The following is a 13,907-nucleotide window of genomic DNA, read 5'->3' on the forward strand; positions in this document are numbered from 1 at the left end:
ATGGCATTCGATAGGATTCGTTTCTCGTATTTAAAATTTAACGAACAGTGGTATAAAAACGGTATCAAGAGACACAGCACTGTCTCACGTCAAGCAGTGCTAAGTTATAATATATGGAATAAATCATTTCACTTTTAATTCTACAGCTTTTGAAAAAATATACATCTTAATTTATCAATGCTTTATTATCGAAGTTAACAGTTCTTTTTTAATATATATTGACTATATATGGTCATATATGATTATATATATTTACATATATAATATCATTATACATATATGTTCAATGTTCATGTATGATTATATATAATTATATATGATCATATAGAGACAAAATTCATATATAATTGCATTATATATAATCATATATATTTATATATAATTATATATAATTTTTTTCCCGGGTAATATAGTAACAATCAATCTTGATTTTTCAAAACCATGGTCAACCATTTTAAGATCGCCAATAGGTGCTCAACACGTCGCATAAAGTCACAAATACACGTTACTGCAACGTCTCTGTCACCAGGAATTTGGCTGTTGGTTACGTGACAACGACGTGTTAATCACGTTTTGAACTCCAGTTGAGACGCTGTAACGTTACGTGCGACGAGTTAGCACATCATAGCAACGTGCTTGCTACGTACGGTGCTGTCAGGATATGGTTAACTATTTATTTTTGCTTGTTTTTGCTTTTACGCCGTTACGATAATCGGTATCGGTACATCCATAATCATTCAATATTTTCGACATCTCTTTGCAGCATTTTAGAGCAAGAAAATTAGCAAAAACTTCTGGTATATTAGTTTTTTGTTTACGGTATTCTATAAGTGTTTTTTGGGAGTAGTAAGTAAGGGAGTAAAGTCAGCACCCTCATTTTTTATGTTAATTTCCATTCTTGTGAATGGATAGGAGCAATACATTCGAGACTAAAGCAATAAATTAGCATTTAATTATGCCATATATCCGAACTTCTTTTTTTAATGGCACTAGGTTCACAGAGTTTAAGTTGTGTATCTATCTTTCTTTCTATTTTCTATAAAAAATGATGTTGGTAATCATTAAATTTGTTTTAATATTTCCTATAATATTATGTAAAGAAAATTATATGGTTCTATTTAACAAATTTTAAACTTTTATAAAAAAAGAAAAAATTTCGATGTTTTTTCAATCATACGTTGTAGCTCGTGAGATAAAATAAAATCAATTACAGTAAATATTCTATAGTGTTTTTTTTTTTCTGAATTTACACAATTGAATACCGTATAAGGTATAAATTTTATAAAGATACTAGATTTTTCGCCCGCGCTTCGCGCGGGCTCAAAATCTATTCCCCTCTCCCCAAACTCACTCATTAATTAGGAGTACCAATAGAACCCCATGAAACCTCCAATTTTCAACCCCATAGTAGCCATCCCCTTAAAATTAGTAATCTTTTGGTACCAGTTTCATCAAGATCATCAACAAAAAATTTTGGCACTGGTTTCAAGAAAATTGATCCATTAATAAAAAAGTATCCATTATAATAAAAAATAAAACTTATCCTTCAAAAATTAAAAGACTTTTGGCACTGTTTTCAAGAAAATCGGTCAATTAATACTTATTATTTCTCGAAATTTGAATAATTTCCAAACCGGTTTCCAAAAAATTGGTAACAAAAAATTATCCATAAAATAATTGACTGAATCTCATTCGTTAGTTGACCGAATTTTTACCAAAAATATATGAAATAGGGGTAGAATTTTCCGGGGAGCGCCATGATGTGTATAGTTTTTTGTTACCGATTTTCTGCAAACCGGTTTTTCTAATTTTTCTAATTTTTCGGGAAATAATTGACCGAATCTCAAAGAATTATAGATCAAACAGGGGTAGAATTTTCCGGGGAGTGCTATAAAGTGTATAATTTTTCGTTACCAATCTTTTTGGAAACCGGTTCCGAATGACCGAATCTCAAAGAATTGTATATAAAGTAGTGGTGGAATTTTCCGGGGAGTACGGGGAGAGGAAAAAAGAAGAAGCAAATACTTTTCATCGCCGCGAATAAAAGCGTCCACCCGTTGAATGATTCGGGGATGGTATAATTTAGGCAATCCGGGGACTGCCATAAAGTGTATAATTTTTCGTTACCGATTTTTTGGAAATTGGTTCCGAAATTTTTTCAATTTTTTAATAATTGACCGAATCTTAAAGAATCATATATGAAATAGGGGTAGAAAGAACTAAAGAATGTAATAGAATTAAAAAAATTGCTAATAGTAAAGGGGTTTTCGATTTCTGTAAAAAAAAAATGTACGTGATTGCTCCAATTTTCGCAAACTTTGAGATATCAAGCTGAATTTTTTTTAATGGATAATTTTTATGGATAATTTTTTGTTACTGATTTTTTGGAAACCGGTTTGGAAATTATTCAAATTTCGAGAAATAATAAGTATTAATTGACCGATTTTCTTGAAAACAGTGCCAAAAGTCTTTTAATTTTTGAAGGATAAGTTTTATTTTTTATTATAATGGATACTTTTTTATTAATGGATCAATTTTCTTGAAACCAGTGCCAAAATTTTTCTAATTTTTTGTTGATGATCTTGATGAAACTGGTACCAAAAGATTACTAATTTTAAGGGGATGGCTACTATGGGGTTGAAAATTGGAGGTTTCATGGGGTTCTATTGGTGCTCCTAATTAATGAGTGAGTTTGGGGAGAGGGGAGTAGATTTTTCGCCCGCGCTTCGCGCGGGCAAAAAATCTAGTCAATTTATAATACATAACATTTTTACTTTATGTATACATGTTCAAATGGTGTGCAGTAGTGATAGAGTAATACAACAGAACAAGAAAAAAAATTTGGAAAAAGGAAAAACTAGAAAAAAGAAAAAAATATGGTGGTTTAATTATATTACATATTACCTTAAAGCCTTTATAAAATTCTTGGATATACAATACATTATAATTACTTTTTCTAGCAACACACTATCATTCTCATCATCAGATTATTATTTTTGCATTATCGATTAATTATTTTCTTATCTTTAGGTTTTCTCTTTACTGAAAGATTTGAATAATGCTTAATAAAAAGAGTTAACGTATCCATTGATTGCGTATTCCAGTTTGAGAACATCTGATATTTCTATTAAAATGCTCCAATTATTTAAAAATATGTAGATGCAAACATATATTATATAAATCACGCTTATATAAAACCTGATAGCAATAAACTTACTGATACATATACAGGGTGTTTTAAAAAAAAAGTCACATATTTTGAAAGCAAGAAGTACTCATAAAAATAAGAAGAAAATATCCAGTGAACATGGGTCCTAAATCAAATATCTGTTGAGATATGGACTAATCTTATTGTATACTATAGGAGGTATTCTATGTTGTTTCCATTCATTGTCACATATTTTAAATAAAAAAATACACATTTCTACAATGTCTCTATGTCGTCGATGGATGTTAAATACACCAAGGTTTTTAAATGATACACATTGTCCTCTTCTTATATTAGTTGTGTTATTTCTACAGTGCAGTAAGGTTTAATCGTTAGTCATTATCAGGTATCAACAACATATAAACATTGTATTGTACAAACATTTGTATTTTTTTATTTAAAAAGTATGAAAATAAATAGGAACCACATAGAAACTTCTTATAGTGTACAATAAAGATTGGTCCATATCTCAACAGGTATTTGATTTAGGACCCACTGTTTACTGGACATTTTCTTCTTATTTTGATGAGTACTACCGGTTCTCAAAATATGGGACACTATTTTTAAAACACCCTGTATGTCACACACACACATGAACTTTATATCAATTCTTCAAATACATATACAATTGCTAAAAATATGTAAATACATCCAAACTGTTCCATTAAATGTTAATATTATCTAGTTTGGTGATTAGTACAACATGCAAGCATGCTAAGCATATATAAATTATTACTTCGCACATCTTTTTCAATTATCTTCTGTACAGGGTATTTAAAATCAGATCAATAAAGGGTCTTATAAGAAATTGAATTTGGAACAAAAAAGTTCCTATAAACTTTTTTGTTTTAAATTCAATTTCCTATAAGACTCTGAAGTTTCATTGACCTGACCTAGAACACCCAATATATGTATAATTATATAATTTTGCATATCATATATACCATTCGCTTAATTTGTTAAAATTTAAATATTTTTCTTTAGTTATGATTCCATATATAAAACTGTTTATAATAAATTGTGAGAAAGAATGGAATTTGAGTCTAATGTATACTTAATCATTAAAACAAAATATTTACAATAATATATCTTAGAATATATAACAAATAATATATAACAAAAATATTATGATTAAATATATATGTAATACGTTATGTAATCAGACTAAATATAGTATACAGGTATATGAAACCATACGTTTTGGAATATGGTTATTCAATTATAGCCTCTCGAAAAAATTACTGTTTTAATATTTAGAATTAAAATATGTAGTAGCAGTTTTGCAACTTCTTAAATAACCCAGATGTGATATTTAGTAATTTAACATATATTTATATTAATTCTTTATAATAAAATGTATAATAAAGTGATTTATTTAATATAATAAACTTATTATCTATTTTGATTTTACGTTTTTGTATCGTGTGTATGTCATTTCTTCACTTTTCTCTAGTAAAATAAAATAATATAAAAAATAAGGTTAAAATTATTAATAATTTTCTCAAATATTTTGTTTGAGAATTTTGTATTATATACATTACAGTAAGTGGTACAACGTTTTTACGCGATTTAAACGATAAGTGTGAAATTGATTTTATTTTTTGAAAAACGATGATTATGGGAGCTTTCCAGCAAGAGACACAAGTCAACACAAACATCGTTCTATGTTTCTTTTTTAGCAATGAGTAACAAAGATAAAATGATACTTGTGCCGACTTTTGTCGCTTGCTGGATAGCTCCCTGTATGTGCGCATATATACATGTATATGGAGGGGTTAAAGCCATAGTGGTGTAAGTCACTTTTTTTAAACTATCGAGTTAAGTTCATAGATGCAGTCTACACATGCAGATATGTTGAAAGAAGAAGAAAAAAAAAGTGGTCAAAAAAATTGACTTATACCACTATGGCTTTAACCCCTCCGTATGTACATATGCGATGCAAATAAAATAATTTATTATAATTTTTTTCTTTTCAACGCCAATATAAACGAGTGGCACCGATAAGGAGAGTCAATAACTGAAATGATTAATAGAAATCCTATTTTATTGCTTGGAAAAATTTGCCATAGTTTCTAATGTTTCCGAAGTTTTCCTTCTAACAGCACTTCTAATTTTTCATTTAAAAACAACTTGCTCATTTTATCACTCATCATATCCTCATTATTTAGTTCATTTCCTTCCTTCATTTAATGTTTTATACCTAAAACTGAGATTGTTTTTAAAAGATATTAGAGATTTAAGTCGCGAAAATTTTGCTATAAACTATACCGGAATAGTCAGAAATATATACAGGAATTTACTTTATTCTAAGATCCTCTTTCTATTTTAAATTTTCTGTTATCATAGTTTATTTTCCATTAAACTATAATTCTCCTCTTGTACTGCTTTCTCATTATGGTTTGTAATTAAATATGACGAGTTAATTATGTTAGAATGAAAACATAAATTATAAAATGCGCATATAACATTTTCATCCTGAGCATTAGAATAAGAGTGAGGACGGAAGAGCAACATTTTGGAATAGAAAAAATATTCATGATCTTAGAATGACAGAAGTTGACTGTAAAATGCAAATTATTCTCGTCCGAATTGCTGACAGCGTCACTCGCTATATCGATGCTAAAGAACATAATTGCTAAAGAGCATAATTTAAATAAAATAAAAACATTTTTATCGTAATTATTGCAACTTTGACTTTTTTTTTAAGCAAAATTAATCTAATTATTCAATCACCAATCTAAGTATATTAAATTTATAAAGAATTAATATAAATAGCATGCATTCGTAAATAATCTCGCCAATCACTTTGCAAGATTGTTTAGACTTGACATGACATATAGAAAAGCCACATCTAAATTGATCAAGGCTGAAACTAAATTCTTTAGAACTTTAAGGAGCAGGGGAAGGAGGAAATGTCAGTACGTCGTTCGTGAATTCCGGATACTCGGAACTCGTGTCTGAATCAAGATCGGAATTGCTAGTAAATGTCAGGCTAGAGCTCGGTGCACTCTCCGGCCAAGAAAGCAGATTGTTTCTGGAAGAGAATGGTGGCGATAGTGAGTTCAAGAAACTCGTCGATGGGGGCGGTGACTTTCCGCAGAGTTCAACTGCGGACAATCCCTTAGCGGAATCAGGATGCAGAAATGAAGTCTTATTTTTGACATTCAAACGTAGATTATGCTGAATTTTCTTGTGTCTGCGTTTGTAACGCAGACGACTCCTGATGTCCGTCTCTGAGTGTGAAATTGAATCCGAGTCCTCACTAGAATCGTTTTTGGGATGAAAAGATCTGCGTATATTCTTTATTGGAGGTTTCCTACTCTCCGACAAGGATGATGTCCTATGTCGATAAATGGCGGCGCCAGAAAACTTCTTCGCGAACATATCCAATTTCGGTAGCTCCTTTCTGGCAGGATCGTTCTGATATAATTTTGGCGGCTCTAAAATGTGTTGGTGTAGAGTTGGACTCGTTGAAGGGTTTGATTTTTTAATCAAGTTCAGTTTCGTATTAATCGGCGATTGATTTTGTAATGGAATGTTCAAGTCCAAATGCTTGGGCTTTTGAATCGGTATGTTTAAGCTTCGCAAAGATGTTTGGGATGACGCTGATAAATCCAGATTTCTCATGTTGGAGACCAGCGACTTTGGTAAAGCTGTTTCTAAATTTCTCGAATTTTGTGCGATATTCTTGCCTAATTGTATCATGTTCTGTGTCAACTTGCCCAAGCCCAAGTTTAAACTTTGAGCTTTCTTGGAGTCCAAGTAATTTTTTACGCTCTCTAAGCCGGAAATTTCACGTTGATATTTTTCAGCTAAGAGTTTACTATTAAGTTCTACCTGACTAGCTTCGACATCAGATTTTCGTCTGAGACGTTGGAAATTTACCCGCAAACTCTCGGAGCTGCTATATATAGGAGATTCCTTTTTTTCTGATTCAGCAATGAATATAGGATTGCTGGATATTACAAACGGAAAGCCTTCGTGACTGTTCTGGTTTTGTTCGACTTTGCGAAAGCTTTGTATGTTTATTTTTACCATCTCTATATTACTCCTTGGACTGGACTCTGATCCACCAGTCTTCATGTTAGTCTTAATACTATCCGATGAGTCATAGACGGTGTTCATGTCTTGACTGGATTTCCTAGACACAAAGGATACGTTTGCGGCTCTAGATTTCGACAGGTCAATTTTCTTGGTAAAATTTGTGATGTTTATTTTTGTAGATTCAGCAAAGGTAACGGGAATTTTCGGTCGCGTACCAAGATCCAAGTTCGTCGTCTTATCCCTCGCTACGTCAAACTTGTCCGGCTTATTGCGAGGAGATTCAAAGTTCGCTGCTTTCTCTTTCAAAATATCAAAATTTTCATCAGGCTGCGGTTCGAAATGCATGATATTACAATCCTTCAGTTCACAATTGCTTAATTTATTTTGCAATACCTGTTTAGACCTAACACCGGCTGACGAGCTTTGTTCTTGAATGTTCGAATAATAAGTCGATTTATTAGGCTGTTCTAAATTATTAATTTTATCATACTTGTCCAATTTTTCTTCTCCAAAATATATCTTTTTGCTGGTGCATCCTGGAGTAGTTTCATCGTCACAGTATTTCGGTTGTTCAAAATAACGTTCAACGTAACTTGTGGATACTCTCTTTATATCGCGTGGGAAATCGTAATTCGAATTTTCTATATTAAATTTCTTACCGTTCTGATGTCGGACATTTAATTTGGTATTCGCATCAGTGAGGCCCTCGCAATTTAGGTGATCTTTTCTATTTCCATTCTCCAAGAATTCAGTTGACTTGACTAAATTCTGTTTTGTTGTCGCATTTTCTAATGTATGTGTATTCAAGTCAATATCCATGTATGAAGCCCAGGCACTCGGCTTTGTCAATAGTTCTCGCGATTTCGCGAAACAAAACTCTGCCGATGCCTTATCCCACAGAGGAAGTTTCAAAGTTGACGGAGCGCCAAGGGATTCTATGCTAGATACCGTGGATGAGAGCGATTGCAAGCTTGAGCATAACCACTTTATGCAGCGCATAAAAGTTTGATAAAGATAGCATGCAGGAAAATTAGTGAAAATCGATAGTAATTTTGATGGCAGGTTTCAATAAATCAAGCACATGCAAAAGTGTATCACATAAAGCAAGACGCACAACATATACACATGGCATTTCACAATTGACAAAAATGTTTGGAGTTTGCATTTGTCGTCATTAAATGAAATTCCATTTGTTGTGTAGTTAAGAATTTAATGTCAAATTATAAATAACAAAATATATAAAAATTAATAACGGTAAATAACGAAAGAAGGAAAGGGTCAGAGAAAAATCGACATTAGTTGTGTTGTGAGTGATTAAACATTAGATTAAAGAATTTATGGATACAATAAATTGACCTCAAAGTAAATTATTGTACAAGGGTGCGTAAAACAAAATGTCGAAATATCCTCATTACTCTTAAACATACAAAAAAAAGAGAAGATCAAATAGAAAAATATCACTTTCCTCCATGTTACAATGTATTCTAAAAATCGGCTTCTCAAGAAAAGAGCCATATGTTCTTTTAATACTTACTTTAAAGAAAACTTTATGATAAATTCACACAATAGTAATTTATTATTAATTACTATTAAATTATGTGTTATTTACTTTATGTGTAGTTTACTTTAAATAGATAACGCGCGCAAAATATTTTTACTTTAATATAACAGGTATAAAAAAATAATATTTGAGGAGGTTGTTTCTTAATATACGTCATAATGTTTGTTTTACATTTATATTATAATGTTTTACATTTTTAACTTCCTAATTCTTTTCATGAGTTTTATTTCAAAATGTACTCAAAATGTCATCAATGCAATTCTTCATTGAATAAATGAACGAGTTTTTGGGATAGCAGTATAACTTGTAATACTATATCTGTCGTCGTATACTTTCTTGATGCGTGATTCTTTATAAACATTGTTCTTACGGTTTACGAAAAAAACTAAGGCGCAACTAACGGACCTACTTTCCCCGAGAAGTATTCCATTGAGTCTGATCTAAGCGAATTCAGAACTGTGGTGTCAATCTCACAGACCAAAACAGTTATGGTAAATATATTGAATAAAAGACCAAGTTCCTATGACCTTGACCTTGGCATATATTATAGAAGGCACTTTCCTGAGTAACCTTCAGAACCTTAACCGTTACCTGTTCTTTATTAAAAAGTTATTAACAAAAAGTTTCATTAATAGAATATAATTTTTACATGGGTGTACAATTTCCACGCAAAAAGCAAGGTCCACTCCACACCCGGTGCTTATAGTGCAAAAGGTCTATCATTGTACGGTCTTACATGGGTTTCCAACTTATCACACAAAGCGAAGTTCACCTCATCCCACCCCCATCCCATGAGGTAAATTCCACGCTTTGCATGGAAAGTTGGAAATCTATGTGAAATTATAATATAACAAAAAATCAATAGATATATGGAACAATAAAATGTTATTCAATATTTAATTGATCTAAAGAATATGTTGAACTTACTATATTGAAAAACATCAATGCGTTCATCATAATTATAATCTTTTAAACATAAATTCAGCAAGATAGTCCTATGAAGTGGTAATCACATATAAACAGAGGCACCATACATCATTTAAATATAAATAAATGGATGTAGGAAGTGTAGGACTAGATATGTATGTGTGTACTGTTTATCATTTAAAAATATACACTTGTGTAAAAAATTACAGTAAATATGCAAAAGGTCAGTACTCACCGATTTTATCGCCACTTAAATATGTTGTAGGAGAGGTCTTTCTGAGTAATTGTACGCAAGAAATAAGTGGGGGACGGCATTGGTTTAGAAGAAATAGCAAATTAAAATTTCACAATTTTATAATTTTTTTTTAGGTATTACAAAGTAACATTAGTTCTAAGAGAAGTAATTTGCTGATATGTATGTATAGACAGTACACGTGTAGGCAGGGGAGGGCTACCGCCTCTCCCCCGCAAGTAGGGGTAGGTGGGGGTGGACCTTGGTTCGCATGAAAAGTTAAAAAATAGAAAGAGAATATTATCTAAAAGATAAGTCAAGCACGTAAACAAACATTACAAAGTATTACCTATAATACCAGAAAGTAATCTTCTCTGTTACTCTTTCTATATCTATATTATAATACCTTATTATATATTTAAAATAAATGATGCATTAATATACATCATTAAATTTGTTTTAAAATTCTCTCTTATGTAAATATTAAAAAATATTGGCGACGCAAAGATTTCGCAAGCGCTCCTGGTGGCAAAATGTGAAACTGGCGTGAAGCAGACAGACTGGTCATAGGTTAGCTGTGGTGGTAAACATGGCGTTAAGGGGACCCACTTCCGATGACCTTGAATTTGACATATACTGTCAAGGACACCCTCCCGAGTAACATGCAAGTGATTTTAGTCGGGGGTTGCTTTTTATTAAAAAGTTATTAACAAGTTATTAACAAATAAAGTTCGAAAAATATAGCTGCTATTTTGAGTATTGGAAGGCATAAATGACTAATATATATGTCGAAATAGTTCACGCATACAGTTTTCACGCGAGACGAGTTGTCACAGGTTCGTGGCGCGCTTTACAAGCTTGTTTATTGTATATCGCCACAAATATTCACACAGATGATCGACTAACTTATCTTGTTTAATACCACCTCTACCTAAACGAGCTTGTAAAGCGCGCCACGAACCCATGTGGCCCCTCGTTTCGCGTGGTAAGTGCGGCAGTCCCTGTTTGTTTACGTTTGAAATTCTTCATATATTTTCGACACAGAATATTTTCGTTAAAGCAGGGCACACACACGTGAACTATTTCGACATATATATTAGTCATTTATACCTTTCAATACTCAAAATAGCAGCTATATTTTTTAAACTTTATTTGTTAATAACTTTTTAATAAAAAGCGACCCCCGACTAAAATCACTTGCATGTTACTCGGGAGGGTGTCCTTGACAATATATGTCAAATTCAAGGTCATCGGAAGTGGGTCCCCTTAACACCATGTTTACCGCTGTGGTTCAATTCATATCAATAAATTCCTGATTTTTTTATTGATTTATTTATATTTCTATTAACCCTATTCACTCCAACGTTTTTTCCGCCCCTTTAATCCTCCAACCATGCACTTTCGAGTCCCACGTGTTTTTTATAATGTTAATAGCTTTGAAAAATTCCCCAAAAATTATTATAATATCTTTGTACCTTCGACTAAAAATCAATGTAAATAACATTTGAAAATCATTTATTTAAATATTTTTTTACAACATTTATAGGTTGACAAACACACATTACGACTCGTTTTATTTAAAAAATCATAACTCACGAACAAATTGACGAAGCTTAATGATCAAACTCGCAAATTAAAGCTAAAAGTAGTGCGAATGAGAAAAAAAATATTAGATAATTATTAATTAAATAGGTATACTTAATTTCGTCGCCGCAAATTTGGTAATTTTTAAATGGTACAGAAGGACTTTAAGGACTTAAAGAATGCTAGAAAAAGAATTTCTGAATAAGAAAAGGCAAATTTGAAGTGTGACAGACATTTTTTATGTAAAAAAATTAAATTTTTTTTATAATCGTAGCTCCTCCCCACCTCTTCCATCTGCCTCTGAGCCATAATAGACTTCTGTGGAATGTCAAATTTTCTTTTAACAACAAAAATATTTTAAATACGCTTAAATTATACACAAAAATACATTTTTATCGAAAAAAAAATTCTCATTTACCTTTCACACAACACTGACGTAATCCTCCAACCATGCACTTTCGTGTCCCACCGAGATTTTGATTGTTCGCCGTTTCGAGAGTAAATGAGCTAGGACTTTGAAATTTTTACCTGAGGTTCCCTACCACAACAACTTTTTTTAGGAGTGAGGGGGATTATCTGACGATCATTTGTTTTCCGGAACAAACGACTGTTAGAAACTCGTGGGACACGAAAGGGCATGGTTGGAGTGAATAGGGTTAATATTGCACCACTAATTATAATAATAAATAAAGATTAGATGTTTGCCATAATTATGTGAATAATTGTTATGATTTTGTACCATAAGTTTATTTACTTTTAATGAAAAGAAATAAAATTGAAATTTCAATGGAATAAAATAAAATCAAATCAAATTGTGCAAATAGTTATGTTAGAAAATTTAATAAATGTGTAATTATAATATTTAAGAAATTTTGTACTGCTTCAGGGTTGCCACTGACTTAAAGATTATGACAATATTTAGTCATGTGATTTAAAATTGGTAAGTTTTGTACAATAAAACATTCCCAAAACAAAATATCTTTTAATGTTATTGCTCACTACTAGTTAAGCTGTTCCTTTGAAAGTTTGGTTTGTACCATCCTTATTTACAACTTTCCATTATAACTCTCTTTACTAAAGAAACTATTCTTAATTTATTTTTATTCATACCTTAAAATAACTTGATGGAGCAAAAATAAGATTTTGCTCCAAAAAGCTAGTATTCATCGTTTACGACTTTTGGCTTTTACAATTTAAATCTGTCTGATTTACGTTAGTTCAACTTGCGGCTACCGGGTGCACTGGGGAGAATCTTTGCGTCGCCAATATAGTTCTATTTTACAAAGAAAATTAATAAATTTGAAAACTAGAAGACAGTAATTTTGAGAAAGTAATCTTTCTCCATATAAATGGAGTAATTTCATTACTGCCATTTTTATGTATGTTTAAATATATAACAAAGATATTCTGGTGTTTTGCTTTAGATAACCATCCTGCACATAGTTATAAAATCATAATATATACCTACTTTTCATTTCACATGACAACAGGCATTAACTACGTTCCATAACAATTTCAAAATTATTTCACATAATGTATGTGTGGTATAATGGTGTCGTTCAAGTTTGCCGCGCGGACCGCGCCAATGGGACAGTCGCCGACGGGCGTGTAGAGAGCGACATCTGTCGGGGTCAGGAGGATGTACCACGGAGGACGAGGGCGCGAGTAGGCTAGTCGGCTAGTCTTCCGCCACGTGTGCTCGGGTCGAGAGTTCCGGCCCGGAAGCATTAGAATAAAGAGCACGTTTTCCGTTATTCGCGAGTACAATCTCTATTCTTCCCTTCCCCGTCCACGAATAATACATGGTGGCAGCGCCGGACTTACGCCAAAGTGTGTGATTGCACATCAAGGAAGAGAGTAACGAAGAATTGTGACTTTTAGTTGTCCGCGTTAAAAACATCGTTCATGCGTGGTGAAGACAAGATGTCCGACACGACGGCGGTGATCGTGCAACCGGGAGTGGCTCTCCCAGAACCGTTTGACTTTAACAAGCCTCAAAACTGGGATACATACAAATCCCGATTTAACCGCTACTGCATAGTGGCGGGTGTGACAAGTTCCGAGCAACAAGTAAATTCGTTATTGTACGCGATGGGACCGAGAGCGGAAACCATCTTCGCTTTATTTAATTTAAGTGAAACCGACGCGAAAGACATTGTTAAAGTAAGAGAGAAGTTCGACGGCTTCTTTAACGGAAGGAAGAATATTATCTATGAACGTGCGAGGTTCAATATGCGCGTGCAATCCCCAGGGGAGAGCATGGAAGACTTTATTACAGACTTGTGCAAGTTAGCAGATTCGTGCGAATACGAGAATTTCCGTGAACAATTAATTCGCGACCGAATCGTCGT

General features: G+C 32.4%; 1 protein-coding gene across 6 annotated transcripts in view; it reads right to left on the reverse strand.

The window, feature by feature from the left end:
• Positions 1-13,907, reverse strand: part of Ack-like (activated Cdc42 kinase-like) — a 151,081-nt gene that overhangs the window by 24,316 nt on the left and 112,858 nt on the right. For 5 of the 6 annotated variants that reach the window (XM_071717716.1, XM_071717713.1, XM_071717711.1 and 2 more), the window contains one exon: positions 4,717-8,236. The exons of the other annotated variant lie outside the window; for it this stretch is intronic. In XM_071717716.1, coding sequence (XP_071573817.1) covers positions 6,098-8,236 — 2,139 coding nt within the window. In that variant the 3' untranslated portion in view covers positions 4,717-6,097. Of the gene's footprint in view, positions 1-4,716; positions 8,237-13,907 lie in introns of those variants that run through there. 6 annotated transcript variants of the gene reach the window in all.

The sequence above is a fragment of the Temnothorax nylanderi genome, unplaced genomic scaffold, assembly GCF_030848795.1.
Source record: "Temnothorax nylanderi isolate EJ_2023f unplaced genomic scaffold, tnyl_v1.0 TNYL_tig0222_pilon, whole genome shotgun sequence".
NCBI lineage: Eukaryota > Metazoa > Arthropoda > Insecta > Hymenoptera > Formicidae > Temnothorax > Temnothorax nylanderi.